At 42.3% G+C, this 19,227-nt stretch overlaps 2 protein-coding genes across 2 annotated transcripts; one reads left to right on the forward strand and one right to left on the reverse strand.

Moving 5' to 3' along the window:
• The first annotated feature begins 3,067 nt into the window (after nt 1-3,067).
• LOC111226034 lies at nt 3,068-4,551 on the forward strand. The gene is made up of 2 exons (XM_022751118.1): nt 3,068-3,571; nt 4,054-4,551. Exons 1-2 carry the CDS (start codon nt 3,203-3,205, stop codon nt 4,387-4,389), a joined length of 705 nt encoding a protein of 234 aa, XP_022606839.1. The 5' UTR covers nt 3,068-3,202; the 3' UTR covers nt 4,390-4,551.
• Nucleotides 4,552-7,021: 2,470 nt separating this feature from the next.
• LOC111225803 (tripartite motif-containing protein 7-like) lies at nt 7,022-19,130 on the reverse strand. The gene is made up of 7 exons (XM_022750836.1): nt 19,091-19,130; nt 18,932-18,998; nt 17,479-17,592; nt 9,258-9,359; nt 8,791-8,964; nt 8,202-8,256; nt 7,022-7,561 (listed from the first exon to the last, which is right to left on the reverse strand). Exons 1-7 carry the CDS (start codon nt 19,128-19,130, stop codon nt 7,022-7,024), a joined length of 1,092 nt encoding a protein of 363 aa, XP_022606557.1.
• Nucleotides 19,131-19,227: the final 97 nt, after the last annotated feature.

Raw genomic sequence — 19,227 nt, forward strand, 5'->3', positions numbered from 1 at the left:
CACACGAAATACAAAAGAGCGTCATTGTACAAGGCTCCATTGTTGTAATTTGGGCTAAAAATATTGAGACTACTTTGCAGAGCCGAAGTGATTCAGACTGAACAGTGAACAGTAGTCTGCAGTGGGATTTCTAACGTACAATGAACCGGAACCTTTCCTTATCTGACATGTTCACACAGGAACGTTATCAACCACAACACTTACCTTTATCTATGGTAGACTCCTCCGATATGAACGGTCACCTCTCGCTGACCAAGTTAACTTCACACGCTGGGCTTTCAAACTAAGCTAAGTAATGTTAGCTAGCACACCACCAGCTAGCTAAGCTGGCAGTTAACCGAGCTAAACCAGCTAACCTCTAACCTTAACGCTAACCGCTGTGACCTTCGCTCAGTGATTTCTACGCTAACTAACCTGGCTACATACTGGGAATAAACGTGGTGAAATTGTAGATAATTATTAAGAAGCTACTGTCCGAGTTGTGGACACCATTAGCTTAATGATATGTTATAGCCCCTGTAGTACCAACACTAGTGGTTCCGACTTCTTCTTTGCAAGTCAACATGACTGCCACCTACTGGACTGGAGATGCGCCACCTACTGGACTGGAGTGGAAGGCCAGCGTGTCTTTCCAGTGGTTGATTTGTGTAATTTCTATGATGCCTTTTTTTCTTCTTCTTTTTAAAAAAAAAAAAAAAAATTTCTTTATTTCAAAAGTTCCACATACACAAGAGGTCAAATTACCATAACAGTAGGTCTGACCCCTCAGTCTATAGAGGAGCCACAGAAGTGACAGAGCAACGTAGCAGAATCCATCCAGCCTCAAAGAAACAGTTTCCTTCCATATTAAACTTTACTCCTCAGCTTTTTCTACTGATGATGCTGATTCTTTCTTATTACTTGAGGCGAACTGGATATAGCAGTAAAGAGTTTGTCCTTAGACAAACCTCAAGGTAGTGATGGTCTTATTCAAAATTTTTATAGACAATTTTGGGACTTATCAAAGGACCCATTCCTTCATATGTTAAACGAAGCAATTGAAAATATGACAGTTCCTTTGACCATGAAACCAAATTGTATTAACTTTTTACACTTTGACCTGACTTTACACTGTGATTCCTACTGACTCATACAGTGTGTAGTCATCGTGGTAAGAAATGCTTGATTTTGGGAACAGGGGTTTTATGGTCTTGGTCTTTATTATTGACCTGTAGGGAATTTTTTCCATTGTATTTCACATGACTGTTTTTTTGTGTGAGAGTGTGGGCTCTGTTCCTGTGAGGAGCTTTGAATGCTGAGGCCGTGAGTAGGTAAGGCCACAGGCCAAAGCAATCCTCAGGCAAACGGGAAACGTCCCGGTGCTCCCAACAGGCTGCTCGCCACAAGCTCCCACAGGCTTTGGTCCAGATCACGACCAGGCTGGTGACATCTCATCTCAGTGGCTGTGATGTCAACCCTTAACAATACTGTCAATACTAAAATGACATCAAACATAATGATAGAATCCAATAATCAAATGATATCAATTTTCTTTATTATTGATTATTGATCGGACACATGACAGCAGTAGATGGAGCTACAGGACGCTCCAATAAAGCCAATCACAGCAGCTCCTCTCATCAATCACAGCAAAGTTATACTGCTGGACAGATCTCATAACTGGCAGCACACTGATCTGAATCTAGTGCAGGTAACACTCTGACTATGCATGACTACCTCATACAACCCCATATCAAATAACCCGAACTATCCCAGCGGAAATGAAACATGCATGTTTCTGGCAATGGTAGTGAGGAAATTTATTAGAAAAACCACCTTGCCTAAAATCTGATATTAAAAATATTGAAAACCACAAATATGACTAATTTATTTTCGTAATTTCTAATCGCTAGCTAACTAGCGAGCAGCCATTTTGGTGTGACGTCATTGCCTACGTAACGGGGTTGGTTGGGTGCGTTGGCCAGTGAAGACAGTGAAGCATTTCTGAACCGAGTTAAACTGGAAATGGAGGGATTAATAACGTTATCTATCTCTCTGTCTAACCCTAACCCATCCATAGGTACATAGTTACTAGAACTAGTTTTTATAGTCATCTGTCATGAAGTGGCGTTATTGCAGTCCAGGACCAAAAGAGGGCTCCAGTACAATTTGCATAGTATCTAAAATACGTAAATTTCAGTAAAAGGCGAAACATTTCCTTATGCATAAATATATTATTCTGCCTACTGTCGCTACTATTGGTTCATATTGCTGATTTGTTATTGTTATGGTTGGTCATGAATAAAACCAGTGCAGTAGCGAGCAGGCAGAGTGGACATCGGTCAATCAAAAATGCTTATTTTGTTGTGAGCCAATTCCGGTGTGGTTAAAAATAACAAACAAACAAACAAAAAAACAAGTCAGGTCTCCAGCGGTTTCCTGGGTGGACGGTCAGACACTTTAGGTTGAAAAAAGTAAGAATTGCTCCAAAAGTTAATTATTGTGCGTTTATGTTGGTTCGTACGGAGCCCCGGATATGCTATTAGAAAAAAAAGTAATAAATTGTGGCCACGAAATAGCAATTCGTTCCCACGAAATACTAATTTGTGGCCACGAAATATTAAGTCGTTCCCACGAAATATTAATTCGTTCCCACGAAATAGTAATTTGTGGCCACGAAATAGGTATAACGTGCGCACGAATTACTCTTGGACAGCTGGGCAAGCAAATCAAGCGCACTCTCTCAAACAGGAACAGTCGCTGTCACACAATGGACCGGGATAGTATGGTAGAGTTTTATTTTGGGCTGGGAATGAAATACAAAGACATTTTGAAAAGCCTGGCATTGCAGGGATTCATTATTAGCGAGAGGCATCTTCACAGACTATTAAGAGCCAGGTCGCTGCACCGGCGTAGGTACGACTTGGACGCCGGGATAGATTTCATTGTTGACCAACTGCAAGGCTCTGGAAAGGATCACGGTTATCGGTGGATGTATACAAAGTGTATACAACACGGAATTCGTATCAGAAAAGAAGACGTCAGGATCCTCCTCTCTCTGCTGGACCCCGTTGGTTCACAACTTCGACGGAGCAGACGTCTCTCGAGGAGGCAATATTTTGCTCAGGGACCTAACTTTGTGTGGCACATAGACTCATATGACAAACTAAAGCCATACGGGATATGCATTAATGGCTGCATTGACGGGTTCTCACGCAAAGTCATGTGGCTGCGGGCCGCTCGCACCAACAGTGACCCCAAAGTCATCGGGGGGTACTTCGTGGAGACACTGGAGCGCTGTGGGGGCTGCCCCAGGCTCGTACGGACTGATATGGGCACTGAGAACGTGGTTGTCAGAGACATTCAACGGTATCTACGGAGAGATGACGTGGATGATAGAGCAGCGGAGAGAAGCTATGTCACAGGGGCAAGTACTGCAAACCAGAGAATTGAGAGCTGGTGGGGAGTGATGAGAAAAGAAGGAATCGAACCATGGATCACGGCTTTAGGAGAACTGAAGGATGAGGGATTCTTCTCCGGGGATTTCGTTGACAAAGCTCTGTCACAGTTCTGTTTCATGCCAATCATTCAGGTAAATAACATATAACATATTTTATCCAGTTTATGAGTCCACCGCTAGCACGTTGAGGGAGGTTTGTTTTGCCACTCAGTCCGAACGAACGGGGCGTTGCCAAGGGCAACGTGACGTAAACGCATACCCTCTATTATGATCACAGCAAGAAACACAGAAACTGTAGGCTATGTTACACACTCTGTATTCATTGTTTACAACAGTCTGAAAACACAAACAGATAGACACTGAAACTGATTAAAATGATCAAGGTGCCACATGTACACTACCTACATAACGTTAGGCCAAATACATATTTAAGTCACTGAGTTTATGTTTATTTAATATACAGTGTGATTTATTCTTTAAACTGTTTAAACTGAAAATAAGACACACCACAACACAATTTAATCAACTTTTATTGCATTGTTATATGCAAAGGTCACTGTTTAAAAATTTACAGTGTTTCATTTATGTCTAAATCATTCTTGTTCCTTCAACAGGAGCTCTTAAATGACATCCAGGGTGTTTGGAATGCTCACCGTATAAGGCCCTCCAAGAACCCCAACGTGCCAAGTGGGATACCTGATGTCATGTACATGGCCCCTCACCTTTGGGGTGCAGAAAACTGTCTTGTTCCACTAACTGAAGATCTGACTGCATGTAAACACAGTTGCACATTTTTAAGTTCAGCCCCATGTGACATGGATTTGTTTGATTTGTGCACAATAATAATGGAAGAATCAAGCTTGGAGTTCCCATCTACCATGTCCGATGCTGTTGATTTATATATTCAGCTAAGGGACACGGTTCGTCCACAGTTATTTGGGCCAATTTGAGTGGACAAAAGCATACAAAACATGTACAGTACTTTAGTACATGGCATATTGCACATACTTTTCATATTTGTGCAATTATCTTAAGTCTTATTTTGATGGTTGCATCACCAATGCCCTTTATGTTTCCTGTGTGTCTGTTTTAATCACAGTGGAAGAGATTAATAAATGCAATGTTTGATCAAGTATTATGTCCTCCCTAACAAATCACAGCACATTAAGAAAGTGATGTGTAGTATAACTGTATACTATATGCAGCATATTACCATATNAGCTCTACTTGAAAAGTGTCCTCCTGATGTCTGTGCGGGCTGTAGCTCCGATGTGTTTACCACCGCACATTGCACAACAGAACGCCGTGTAGTAACGTTAGGCTAAGCGGTAGTATGGCTACGAAGTTTGTAAGTCGGGTGAAACGGTAGCTAACGTTACCCGTTGTAATAAAGTATTAAACACAAACCTAATTAGCCTAAATAACTTTACGGCATATCAAGAAGACAAGAACAGGACAAGAAAAGACACTCACCTCGGGCATCACGACATCACAACACCTAGGCTTCTACTGGCGCTCGATTTGCTCACCCAGCTGTCCAGTGCATTTCGTGCGCACGTTATACCTATTTCGTGGCCACAAATTACTATTTCGTGGGAACGAATTAATATTTCGTGGCCACAAAATACCTATTTCGTGGGAACGACTCAATATTTCGTGGGAACGAATTAATATTTCGTGGGAACGACTTAATATTTCGTGGCCACAAATTAGTATTTCGTGGGAACGAATTGCTATTTCGTGGCCACAATTTATTTATTTTTTTTCTAATAGCATATCCGGGGCTCCGTAGGTTCGTGGTGGGTGCGATATTTTTTTTAATTTGCCACTACACATGTGTGACGGCTTTTCGGCAGTCGGGCCATGTGAAGGAAAAGCTAGCAAAAAAACTTTATTGCACGCATTGCAAGAAGAAACAAGATAATGGTGAGGAAGATAACGGAACTTTGGATAACGTCTGTGGATTATAACTTGGAGTATAAAGTCTGGAGTGTCTGGGGTTACCGACTATTGGAAACGGAGTCACGGTAAGAAATATTTCTTAGGAAGTTTGTATCAGCTGTGACTTCTTGCTGAGGGATGTACCACGTATGGTGTGGAATGACGTGAGTTTTAGGTGAATACTTTCAGGCCCGAGTATTTTTAATGGTTGCAGTTTATGAAAATGGACAGTTTTGTCCTTGGCTTTAACTCTGTAAAACTCATTTTTACATCCAGGAGCGATACAATAGTGGCCTCCCTTTTGTCTTCTCCTGTCCTGTGGCTCCTCAGTCTCCATCCTTTTACTATCTTCAACTATTTCACTGCCTCAACCGCCAAGCCAACCAACCCCGTGACGTCACAGGTTATATAACTGCAAGATGGCGCCACTCTTGCTACGAAAGATGTAACGGATCTTATATTTTCTCTTATATGTTTACATTTGTCATATTTGTTATATAATTGTCGATTAGAGTGGAAATCCATTTAGTAAATCACGTTAACTTGATTGACTGCTTCATTTCCACTTTAAAGTTACAATCTGTAACTTTTCCAAATGTCTAAAAATGACTAGAACTATGTTATATATTTTTTTCAAGTTGTGTGCTTAAATTATCCCAGATGTTTCCATCAGTTCTCAAACCAGGGAAATATGTGATTTTAATCATGGTAATGGTCTGTTTATTTCAGGTAGCCTGTCAATGACATCATATCCTCTATGTGCACATTATGGTCGAAGCTCAAAAGCTCAAGCTCAGAAGCTCAACATTGACTTTTATCTAGTTTTATGCCACATACGTTTTTTCCACCTTGGTGGTTTTCAGCTCTATATTTGAACCAGATGAAGGATTTTAGTTGTCGGACGTCTGGATCTGAAGTTATCAGAGAAACAAGCTGAGGAAATGTTAGACAGCTCAGCTCCCAGCTGCTGGAGACGTCCTGTCCTGTGTCACTGAAGAGTTGTCAGTGAATCTCTGATTTTTATTATTATTATTAGTTCACTGGTTTTAATCCCCTGGTGTGTTTGTTGTGGAGAGGAGGACACCTCTGTGGATAATTCAGCTGCTGGTAAAAACCTGCTGAACGTCTGGTTCATAAGTTATCGGAGAAACAATCAGAACAAAGGTTAGCATCATTCTCAGCTCCAACTCTTCCCTGAGTCTCTGTCCTCCGTACAGCGTCGCCCAAACACTGACTTTAAATGTGAAGCTGCTTCATTCAGTGTTTTTAGAATCACTGGGTCTGTTTGATTTCCTGAACCACTAACACTGAAGGAATCCAAACCGTGACAAGCTTATGGTAATGGTGGTGAAGACAATAACTCCCATGATCCCATGCTATTTCACAACGTCACCCAATGTTGTCTTTTGTTATTGTTTTGATTGAGAGACCACTAGAGGCAGAAGTTACAGACTGAGTTTAAATAAGTAAAAGTAAACATTTTTATCCTGTAATAATTGTAGCTTCCATCTTTAAAGGAAGAGGAAGAAGTTTACAAGGAATCATTTAGAAGAGTTTAAAGAGTAAACTGATTTGTGTGTGAAAGAGACAGACGTACAGACAGAAGTATCTGTTCAACAGTGAGAACGTTTCCCCTCTTTGCTACACTGAACACAGAGACACTGAGGAGTCAGACCAGAAGTAGGACCAGAACCCAAACCCAGGATAAAGAGGTTCAGTGAATGTGGTGTTGAATGTGTGGAGGTGGATCAGTGAGTCAGAGGAGACTCTGTAGAAGGACAGAGAGCCAGCAGGACAGTCCACATACACTGCTACTCTGTGAGAGACACAGGAGGAGGAGGGGGAGGCAAGTGTTACTTTGTTATTGTGTGAGACAGAGTAACCACTAACATCAGAGCAGTGCAGACTCCAGGACTGATCGTTCCCTTCAAACCTGCACTCTTTACTATCTCCTTTCCTTCTGATTCCTCTGTAACTCACTGATATATCAACCTTTCCTCTCCACTCCACCTCCCAGTAACAGCGACCAGTCAGACCAGTTGTACACAGCAGCTGAGGACACTGGTCAAATCTGTCTGGATGATCAGGATACGGCTGATCCTCTCTCACACATGTCACCTTCCTGTTGTTGTCAGACAGTTTGAGGTTTCTGTTCACTGTGTTTGTGTCTAGTGTGAGTTCACAGGAATCTGATGGAGAGAACAAGATGCAATACAGCTGCAGTTATTGATACATCATCAGTTATTGACAGTTTGATGATGACTTGTGACATCAGTGATTTGAATGAGTGATGTGACAGTTTGAAGATAGTTAAATGTGCTGATTTGTTGTCATGAATCAAATTAAAAACACACTTACACTTCCTCAGACCTGGTGTCAACCATCGGACTCCACCAGGCTCCACCCTGAAAGAAGGAGGATGAGGGTCAGACTAGACAGATAGATACTTTATCTCACACACACACACACACACACACACACACACACACACACACAATTATATGGAGAAAATACTTCTTCAGTTGTGTTCTCCATTTCATATCGGTTTTGTTTGGCCGCACAAACAAGCAAATAAGATGAAGCCATCGTCACCCCTTAATGAAGATTATACAGTAGCTGTAGGTTGACTATACTTCCTCTGCTCACAGGACGTCTGAACCTCAGCTTTATTGAAGCAGAAACGTGAGTGCTGATGTTCTGTTTGTCGTTTACAGCTGTTTGTATGTAGGATTGTTTCCTTTCAGTTTATTTATTTGCCATCACGCAGCAGCAGGAACAATATAAGCATCCCCAGTTCAAAGGTTCCTGTGGAGTTTCTCACAGCTTGTTGCACAATGGAGCTGTTTTTCTGAGAGGCTCCCTGTTGCGTATATCTCCTGTACGCGCACACACTCACATGCATGGGCATGTGGGTGACGCATACACAGTACTACCAATGGTTTCATATCATTCTACTGATCAACAGGTGGTGGTACCCAGCCAAGATATCGTGCAATGCACCAACAATGATAGAGAAGAATAATTATCTGTATGTCATAGTCATGATTTACTATCACCTAAATACAACAACATATTTCATAATTAGAAGATCAGAATCCCAGAGAGGTTGAGTTGATTATTGATCATCAGTATTTTAGAAGACAGAGACATGATGTCTCTGTCAATTCCTGCTCAGGTCACAGAATACAGCTGACAATACCAGGTTTCTTAACGGAGAGATCTTTTCTCCTAAATGACACAGTGAGTCATAATGAGACAATAAAGTCATCATAAGGAGAAACCCCTTCTTTTGTTGTTGTTGATTTCAAAGCTCTACTGTAGAGATCAGTCATCAGCTGTGACACAGAAAATGTTTCAGCTCTTCTTACTCTATCAGACAGTGTCTGTGGCTGCAGCAGGCTTCTCCACACCTGAGAGTGTCCAGTCTCCAGTCTGGATCCTCCAGTCCAGCAGATAGAAGCTTCATTCCTGAGTCTCCTGGATGATTGTAGCTCAGGTCCAGCTCTCTCAGATGGGAGGGGTTAGAGCTCAGAGCTGATGCCAGAGAAGCACAGCCTTCCTCTGTGATCAGACAGCCTGACAGACTGCAGACACACAAAAAAACACACATGACAGATACTCTGAGAATAATGCTGTGTGCTGTCAAAAAACAGTTTTCAGAAAAATAATTAAAAGATACTACAGTGAGGCTGTACCCAGACAGAGTCATGCTTCGAGTTAAATGATAACATCAACATGCTAACATGCATCCAATGAAATGAGGCTGTCACTATTGTTGTTGCTGGGGCAACACAATCCTACACAGGTTAGCTCTCTTTCCACTACTATGAATCTAAATTTAAATGGACATCAGCTAAACAGGTTAATGAATCCTGACCTGAGAGTTTCCAGTGCACAGTGTGGACTCTCTAGTCCAGCAAACAGAAGCTTCACTCCTGAGTCCTGCAGGTTGTTGTTACTCAGGTCCAGCTCTCTCAGACTAGAGCAGTGGTTCTCAACCTTTTTGAGTAGCGACCCCAATTTATCATGCACTGCTGTTCGCGACCCCCCCCCCCAAAAAAAAATAAAATAAAATAAAATAAACCCACACCGTTATATTTACAAAAGAAGCACGTATGATCACATGACATGTAATAGTTTCCTTATTTTATTTTGAAACAATTTTGAATTTGATGAAAAACATAAATCAGCATCGATATCTTTTCAAACGAGATAACAGACAGATTTCGCCACATCCCATCATAGGCTACTGCTTATTATTAATTGTTAGTGTTATAGCCGCCATCGCTCCATTTTTTTTTTTTTTTTTTTTACAAATATATGCTAGCGAAACTGCTACTGTTGCTGCTGCTACCAAAACAATAACGCCGGCTTTGTTTATTTTTCCCGCTCTGTGTCACTGACCACTCTCACGCGCACAGTAGCTACAGATCATGCCGCTGATAGGCTACAATGAATTAGAGACAAACCATGAAGCAGTTATGAACTAAAAATAAAAAAAAAACTCCCTGTTTGAAATGATGTAATTTAATATTGGTATACTTGAATTTATTAAATGATTAAAATGATTTGGCGACCCCTAGAAATCATCTCGTGACCCCAGTTGGGGTCGGGACCCCAAGGTTGAGAATAGCTGAGCTAGAAGACGCGACTAAATAAAAGACATGGCGGACGGATTCCGGAGGCCGGACCCACTCGGCCATTGAACGTGAGCGGTCTGTTGTATACGCGGGAGAAGTGAGAGAGCCCGGCGTGGATGGAAACATCCTAGTTCCCGCTGAATCCTAAGAGGATCCCGAGTGCCTCAAGAAAAAGTTTCGAGAGATGTGCAACCCCCAAACTATCATCATGAAAAGACACAAGTTCAACACACGTAACCAAGGAACTGGTGAGAAAATTGAATCTTATGTCAGTGATTTAAGGATTAAAGCAAAGAGCTGCAACTTTGGAGATCTCTATGAGGAACTTATTAGAGACAGACTGGTCTGTGGCATCAATAATGACAATCTGAGAAAAGTGTTATTGCGTGACAATGATTTGACATTAGCTAAGGCTGTTTCCATATGTCAGATTCATGAAGTGACAGAAGAGCATAATAAAACACTAGCATTCCCACAACACTCTGCCGCAAGTGTTGATGCAGTACAGGCTAAGTTCATGAGAAAACAGAAACATGAGACAAGGATGAGAAACCATGCAGAAAAAAATGTAACACAGTACATTGCTAACTGTAACAACTTTGGAGGCAGTCACGCTGCTAAGAAAGATAAGTGCCCCGCTTTTGGACAGCAGTGCCATGCATGCAGAAAATGGAACCATTTTAAAAAATGCTGCAAGTCCAAACACCAAACCTATAACAGGCAGAAACCTAGAAGGACTGTTCATGAGCTAGAGCCCAACCAAGCTGATAACACAACAGATGAGACATTTTATGTCGATGGTGTATCGTTACAAATGAGTGTTGATTCAACTGATGCACAGATATAAGAAAATAATGAGGCTTTTGTCACTGTGGAAGTTAACAGCATCTCAGTTGAGATGAAAGTAGACACATGTGCAAAGTGTAACGTTTTGCCAAAAAAGACATTTGAGCAAATTAAGGACAAAGAACAAACAACAGGCACAAAACCCACAAACCTTGTTGCATATGGTGGCAGCAAAATAAAGACTCTAGGTAAAGTTAAGCTGCAGTGTCACCTAGAGGGACAGTTGCACACACTGCCATTCTGCATTGTTCAGGAAGATGTTTTGCCACTGCTAGGGCTACGTTCATGCAGGCAAATGGGGCTGGTCTCATTCAGCAAAGAGGTTCATCAGCTTAGCCTCACTGATGATGATGATGATGATGATCTGTCACACCAAATTCAAGCTGAATACAGCGACCTCTTCTCTGACGAGCTGGGAAAGCTACCTGTAACCTATTCCATGACACTCGACCCGGATATGAGACCTGTTGTTCGTCCTGCACATCGTGTACCTTTGGCTATGAAAGACAGAGTTAAAGCTGAGCTGGACAGGATGCAAGACCTTGGAGTCATCACTCCTGTCTCAGAGCCAACTGATTGGGTGTCATCCATGGTCGCTACCAACAAAAAGGACAAGCAAGAAATCCGAATATGCATCAATCCAAGAGACCTGAACACTGCTCTGAAAAGACCACACCACCCTATGCGTACTGTTGAAGAAGTGGCTGCACAAATGTCAGGTGCTACTGTGTTTTCGGTCTTAGATGCAAAGTGCTCCTTTTGGCAGATCTCACTTGACCACAGATCTTCAATGCTAACCACATTTAGAACTCCATTTGGTCGATATAGATTTTTGAGGATGTCATTTGGACTCAACTCTGCCAGCGAAGTGTTCCAGCGCTCTGTGGAGCAGATTTTCACTGGATATCCCTATGCAATCATAGTTGACGACATACTGATTGGAGGCAAAACCGTTGAAGAACATGATGCCAACATGAGAAAAGTGCTCAACCGTGCCAGGGAGGTGAATCTGAGGCTCAATCCTCTCAAGTGCAGGTTCCGGCTGAACGAGGTCAGCTATGTTGGCCATGTTTTCACAAATGACGGTCTCAAAGCAGACCCCACCAAGACAAGGGCTATCAGTGAAATGCCAGTGCCAGCAGATGTGCCAGCTCTGCAAAGATTTCTAGGGATGGTCAACTACCTTGGAAAATTCATTCCGAACTTCAGTGAGCTGACAGCTCCACTACGACAACTCACACACGAAGACACTGACTGGGCGTGGCATGAACAACAGCAAGACGCTTTTGAAGCACTGAAGAACCACATGTCTAGCCCGCCAGTCTTGTCATACTATGATGTCAGCAAGTCAGTGACACTTACCTGTGATGCTTCACAGTATGGGCTTGGTGCAGCATGTTTGCAGGAAGGAAAACCTGTGGCATATGCTTCACGGACATTGACTGACACGGAAACTCGATATGCGCAGATCGAGAAAGAGCTGCTGGCCGTGGTCTTTGCATGCTCGAAATTCAATGATTATGTCTATGGCAAGCCAGTGACCATAGAAACAGACCACCAGCCTTTGGTCACCATACTAAAAAAGCCCATACATGCAGCACCAGCGAGACTGCAAAGGATGACGTTAAGACTTCAAAAGTACAGCATCACACTCATCTACAACAGTGGAAAACAAATGTACCTGGCTGACACTCTGTCCCGAGCTCCCAGGAGTTCCACAATTCAAGATGCTGCGGAGAAGGACAGCTTTGAGGTGATGACAGTCAATTACATATCTTCTTCTCGCCTCAAGGAATTAAAGAGACACACAGCAGACGACACACCCCTGTGATCATCAGACATGAGTGGCCCAGCAAACAGCGTAGTCTTCCTCATGCTGTCCGTCCTTATTTTCCTTTCAGGGATGAACTAACTATTGAAGATGGTGTCATTATGAAAGGCCACAAGTCAGTCATTCCCTGCTCTCTACAGAAAGAATATATCAACATCATGCACAGAGGACATCCTGGTGTAGAAGCTACAAAACAGAGAGCAAGAGGCATAGTTTTCTGGCCCACAATAACAGACGACATTAAAAAAGAGACACAGTCATGCTCTGTGTGTAACAGCACAAAACCACACCAGCAGAAAGAACCACTCAAGCTGCACCCAGTCCCAGACCTTCCTTGGTCAACTGTGGCAACTGATATCTTTGATTGGCACAATAAACAGTATTTAGTTCTGGTGGACAGGCTGGTATGAGATTGACTTGCTCCATGACCTCACCTCAGCAACAGTCATTGCAAAACTCAAGAGGCACTTTGAAGTGCATAGAACACCGCACACACTCATATCAGACAATGGGAGACAATTCACAAGCCAGCGCTTCAAAGACTTTGCTACTCTGTGGGATTTCACTCATGTTACCAGCAGCCCAGAGTATCCTCAATCTAACGGGTTAGCTGAAAGAGCTGTTCACAGTGCTAAACAACTCATGGAGAAGTCACACAGAGACGGGGCCGATGTCTTTCTTAACCTCCTAAACCTCAGAAACGTGCCACGTGATGCAAAGCTAGGATCACCTGCACAGAGACTGATGTCAAGGCAAACACGCACCACTCTCCCAGTCTCAAGCAAGCTGCTTGAACCACACATGCGTGAACCACAGCAGGTAAAAGCCCAGCTTCTCAAAAAGAGGCTGTCACAAAAGTTGTGCTATGACAGGTCAAGCAGACCACTTCAGCCTCTGATGGAAGGACAGGTTGTCAGGTTGCAAACCTCACAAGGTTACAACCGCACAGGCATGGTAAAGGAAATCTGTAAAGAGCCCAGATCTTACGTCATCCACTCAGAAGGAAAGCTGTATAGGAGAAATCGCCGACATATCTTGCCTGTAGTTGAGCCTGCCCCAGCACAGACCACTTTAAGTGACACTGACCAACAAGACACTGAACAAAGGACAAAAGACTGGGACACTCACACAAGTAACAGACCAGAGATGATGGACACTAAGCTAGTTGAGATGCCACCAGTTAAACTTCCCTCAAACACCACTGAAAGTCCATACAGAACCCGCTCAGGTCGTATTAGCAAGCCAAACCCCAAATACAGAGACTAACTACAATTGTCAGTTGAATATAAATACGCATATTGTTCAGGTTGACTCATGTTTGTGCTAAAGCTGACAGCTATGTGTACTGGTTAATTTTTCAAGTATGTCTGTATGTTGAAACATTAATCCTGTTTTCATTATGGGTAGATTTGCTTGGGTATTGTGACTGATAATATTATTTACATTTTAAGCAGAATGTTTTTGTATTTCTCACTTTATCTGAATGTCATTTCAGTTACTGAGTAGGTATGCTTAATACTAGTTATTTTGGACGTTTAAGTATGCTCTGCTACATTTATTTTGTCCCTAGACGGTTTTGTTATTATATGGAGTGTAAACTAAGGAAAGGGGATGTAGATCAGTCATTGCTCACAACTATATTGAGCTGTTACGGATGCCGTAGTTTCAGGATGTAATCTGGTATCCTGCGCATGTGGTTACTGGGCATTCAAGTCAACACACATGGATGTATGTTTGTACCAGTGGCGGCTGCTGGTCTTATAAGGAGGGGAAGCTCATTTTCGGCCTTCATCATAAAATGTGTCCTTTTATTTATATGTAAATTCGCAGAGTGACAGAAGAGAGTCGCCAAACACAACACTAGTCGTTTTTAACAAAGACAAAGTCGCTGAGGATCAGTAACGTCTCCAGATCAACTCCGAACAACAGAATGAAAAACTTGAAAAATGCTCCGGTGGATGCTTATACTTCAAGATCGCTGATTCGCTCATTTCGCTGTCAATCAAAAAGGGACTCAGCCTCAGACAGATCATCCAATCATGACCACTTATTTTGTTGACATTTTAGGGGAAGCTGAGCTTCCCTTGCAGTCTTAGAGCAATCGCCTCTGGTTTGTACGGTCTCCTCTGCACTGTGGTTATTAAACCAAGTTTGAAGCTACATTACAAGTCTTATTTCGAAGCACATCTTTCCACATAATGTAAAAGACACCGGGAGATAGCAGACAAAACAAATAGGTGAAAATATTCTGCCTATACTTCACCTGGTTCTCTGTGAAGTCCCGTGTGCGTGCGTGCGTGTGTGTGTGTGCGTGCTGAGCAGGGACGTGCACAGACATTTTGACATTTCAAAGGCATCTCTCCTTGACTCTACCTCCCTCATTCAAAATGGCCGCCACTTTCTCCAACTGGTTAGGGGAGTTTGTTTGCTGAATCTGCTAGTGTGTTTTGTCCGAGTTGTTAGTCATAATGTAGATATCATATCATATCATAATGTAGATTTTTAGATTTATTAAGTTGCAGTCAGATAGATAAATAACAAATGATAGAAAGACTGAAATTCTGACAGGATCATGCAAATGTAATGTGACTTCAATACCTTTTCATGTTGATAAGAACCTGCAGCCACTGGACAAGAGAAACAAAAAGCTACAGAAAGAGGTCCATCATTACTTGCCAATGTTAGACAAAAAACATTTTTACAGATTCTTCCGTATTATGAGAAAATTTTTTTAAAAGTTTAACGAATAGTGTGCTGTATTTTAGTATTTGTTTTTCCATGAACTTTGTGGTGTGGAGTTATTATCAGAGAACAGACATGGGAAATCAGTGTTGAAATGAGAGTCTTCCTCTGTTCTGGATGTCAACACATCAGCATCTAGTTTGTGATGAAGAGGAAACAGAGACGGTAACAGAGAATTCAAATCAAAGGTTCACTTACTCAACTTCTTCCCGTGAATGGTGTCAGTCTACAGCTCTCTGCTTCAGAAGAAACGCTCTCTACATATGGTTCAATAAGAACTCCATCCAACCTTCTTCATCGGGCCTCTTGTGCCTGCAGGTAGCTGTCATGCCTGAAACACTTCAGTATCAAATTATAAATCAGTTACATTTGTTCTGAACCTGCAGCACTGAGGTCAAAGATCAGCTGCTGCAGCTTCAAATCACTATTAAAAAAAAATGTTAGTATTTAACTGTCTACTCTAAACTGAAAAGCTGCTTTCCTGCGCCAACTGTAACATTCTGTCAAAAAATAAAAACATTTTCTATTTATTTATAAAAGTTTTAAAGTTTTTACAGGCCCCAACAGTGTCATTACCGGCTCTGTCAGTGTCATTTATGTGGCCGGTCCCAGTGGATAAATCCAAGGCTGAATTTCTTTCCCAGTCCGACCATGGAGCCAATACTGGTCTGACGTTACCAAAAGGAGAACCCTATGAGCTGCTAAAGTGTCCAGCTTGACTCAGAACTGGTTTTTCTTCACCTCCATGTGTAAATAACTTGATGGGTTCGTAATGTAATGTCTGTTTTCATTAGCAACCGCAATTAATGAATTGCTATCACTAGCTGGCTGACTGTCAGCCAGAGTTCACACTAGTTCAAAGTTCAGTTCAGTTGTTGGATTGTTCTCTCATGTACACAGGGTAACTTTATTCAGTTGTGCTTCTTGTGTGATGCTTTCACTGGGCTCTGTAACATCTTGTATATTTTGGTCTGAGATGCTGGTGGTCTGGTGTGAAATCTAGTGACAGTGACAATCATTTACAGAACCGTGAATGTCCTGAGGGTAATTATGCAGTGTACCTGAAGTGGGGAGCAGAGAGGGTGAACGTCTCTTTGTAGAGTGGTAATGAGGAACTGAACTACACTTGAATAGCTGGAGGCTAACAGTGAATCAGTCTTCCTGTGTTTGATCTTTAACAACATACTCAAGTGTTATGATCAGTGTCCAGGGTGTTGATCCTTAGACCTCTTTGAGTGTGTGTTTTTGCTCTGTTCTCTTGAATCAAGGCCCTGATGAGCAGAGTGGAGTCAGATTCGCCAAGCCCAGTGCAGGATTGTGCCAACTACTAAATTTATCCTTGGGGCCATTAATCCACAACTGCTGTCTGTTGACAGTCTCAACACATCCTCAAATCTCAGCCCCAGTTTTCAGACAACTGACAGAGCCAACACCTTCATTACAACAAAAAGCTAGAGGCCATAGGAAAACATCCTTGTTTTTCTTGGCAGTACTTCAGGCATCAGGTATGTATTTAGTAAGGTAAATTTATTTGTAGGGCACCATGCATAAACCACGGAATACAATTTGCTTTACAAAAGATATAAAAGGGATTAAGCTGCCACAAGAAGCTCAAAGCAAAAATAAAATGTCAGTATAAAAAGACATGAATTTAACATGAGTGAAAAAGAGTAGAAGATAAAAATAAGGTAAAATGAGACACAAACAGTAGAGTAAAAACTACAGTTCAGCTACAGTGCAGTTCAAGATATGAACAAACTGTCCATAATTTAATGAAATGAATCTATCTTTATGTAATTCTCATTTTAAAAAACTCTTTGGATCCTATGTTACACCTGGCGCTGTCAGGCTCAGGACACAAAGGTTGAACCCAAAAGCACGACCAGAGAGGCAGTTAACAATAAGGCAGTTTATTGATCTAAATCAATGAATCCTGACAACGGCGTTCCAGAAAAACTTGCAAGCTCAGAGGAAACAGGCGAGGAATCCAATGGGGGGAAAAACTGAGAGACGTGGTCAGGCGGGCAGGGTTGAAACACAGACAGGCAGAAGAAGGCAACGGTGCCGACAGGGAACAGGCAGATCTCAGGAAACGGGTAATAGAAACGGTCTCTCTCCAAATGGCAGTCAGGAAAACGCTGGTAAGTAACTCACTGGGGAAGAAAACAAACTGGCAAAGTGAAAAGGGACCCACAGGGCATAAATACTGTTGGGAATAATGAGACACAGGTGAAACACATTAGGGAGAAGGCAGGTAATCACACGGGAGTAAGTAAAGACACAAGAGGGAAACTACCAAAATAAAACAGGAAATGACAAGACAGACATAAAACACTAAGGCCTGGGGACCGTTGTGACAGGCGCAAAGCACAACCCAAGTGCCTTTGCTAGTTTCAGACTTCAGCAGTTGTCATTTTCTCGTACAACGCCCACGTTTTTCAAATAGCAATACTTGCACCAATCTGAGTACCCGCGGGCGTGTTGGTCTTAAATTAAGGTGTGGTCAGGCGCATTGTTGGTGCTTTGCTATCCCAAGGCAGTGGAGAGCAGTTGTGCAACTGACCAACAAAAACCTGGTCTGAAATCAGTGGCGCCACCATTCAAATAGCAACCCTAAATGCACTTGGACCATGTGCCTCAGACCATTCACTTTGGACTTTTAACATGCAGCCCATTTCAGACAGGATAGTACAAAGATATGATGTCAGGCGCATATGTAAATGAAACAATTCTAAAAACCCTGTGCCTATGTATCAAGGCTCAAATGAGCTAAGAACAGAGAAAGGCACAACAAAACTGTGAATATAAAAGGAGCTATCGCTAAATTTTCTCTGCAGCTAAATGTATTTTCCTGCTCTGGAGACAGCTATTGCTAAGTAAAGGAATGAATGAATGATGAATGATGCTGAACTCACAAAGTTTCTTCGTTAGCAAACGTTAGCTATGTAGTGACAGCAAAACTTACATATGGCTCCTTTAAGAGAGCTAAAATCAACTAAACACAGAGACAATCAGTAAAGGACTCACTCACCACAGAGTTTACAGTAACCTTTAACTCTGGGTGTTGGGAACCAAACAGTCAAAAGACAAGTAAGCACTTTTACTTTTCAAAAGAAGGGTTTTTATTTCACCCAAAACATATCACAAATACAAAAAAATTAAAATAAATAACTTTGGTAAATAACTGGGCCAATGGTAATTTTGTGGTAGAGTATGTGAAACTGTAAACCTGTTTTTGAATTTGTATGTTAAGTGTGGTGAGACTGGATGAATATTACCATATTTCACCCCTCCACAGCAGAACAGAGCCACTACATCCCTTCATTGCAGAGGTCCAGCATTCAGACCTAGACCATTCTCTTGGTGTAGACCACACGTGACCTCACAGACCTGTGGAGAACATGAAGGACGACTCATCTGTCCATGACCGCCTCTGGTTTCTGCACCTGAACTCTCAAATGTGGACTCATGTTTGAAGGAGGAAGCTCTCACTGAGTCTGTAGAGGAGGCCCTGATGCTGGATGGTAGGAGGGGCTCTGCTGAGGGCCATGGAGGTGCACTGCAGAGAAGGGAGAGAGGCACCGGTGATCTTCCCACCTGCATAAATGATGCATGCAGGTGGTCTGGATTCTCTCAGTTGTGCCTCTGTACCGTGTGATGGCGACAGGAGGGAGATGCAGGAAGTGGACATGCTGCTGTGCTAGAGCTGTCACACAGGAGAGGCCTAATGCTGCTGGCCCTCTCCACAGTGGTTTCATCGACATCAGCTGTGTCAGCTCGCGTCTCCA

This window comes from Seriola dumerili, unplaced genomic scaffold (genome assembly GCF_002260705.1).
Source record: "Seriola dumerili isolate Sdu_G_001 unplaced genomic scaffold, Sdu_1.0 BDQW01000016.1, whole genome shotgun sequence".
Classification (NCBI taxonomy): Eukaryota; Metazoa; Chordata; class Actinopteri; order Carangiformes; family Carangidae; genus Seriola; species Seriola dumerili.

Bases quoted from the DNA above. Each gene is read 5' to 3' on its own strand.
- LOC111225803 (XM_022750836.1), bottom strand. From the start codon at position 19,130: ATGTCCACTTCCTGCATCTCCCTCCTGTCGCCATCACACG. The intron at 8,965-9,257 runs GTCAGGATTCAT...GTGTGTCTGCAG, and splicing joins TGTGCACTGGAAACTCTCAG to TCTGTCAGGCTGTCTGATCA. The intron at 7,562-8,201 runs GTGAGAAACTCC...TCAGATTCCTGT, and splicing joins GCTCCATTGTGCAACAAGCT to GAACTCACACTAGACACAAA.
- LOC111226034 (XM_022751118.1), top strand. From the start codon at position 3,203: ATGTGGCTGCGGGCCGCTCGCACCAACAGTGACCCCAAAGTCATCGGG. The intron at 3,572-4,053 runs GTAAATAACATA...TTCCTTCAACAG, and splicing joins GTTTCATGCCAATCATTCAG to GAGCTCTTAAATGACATCCA.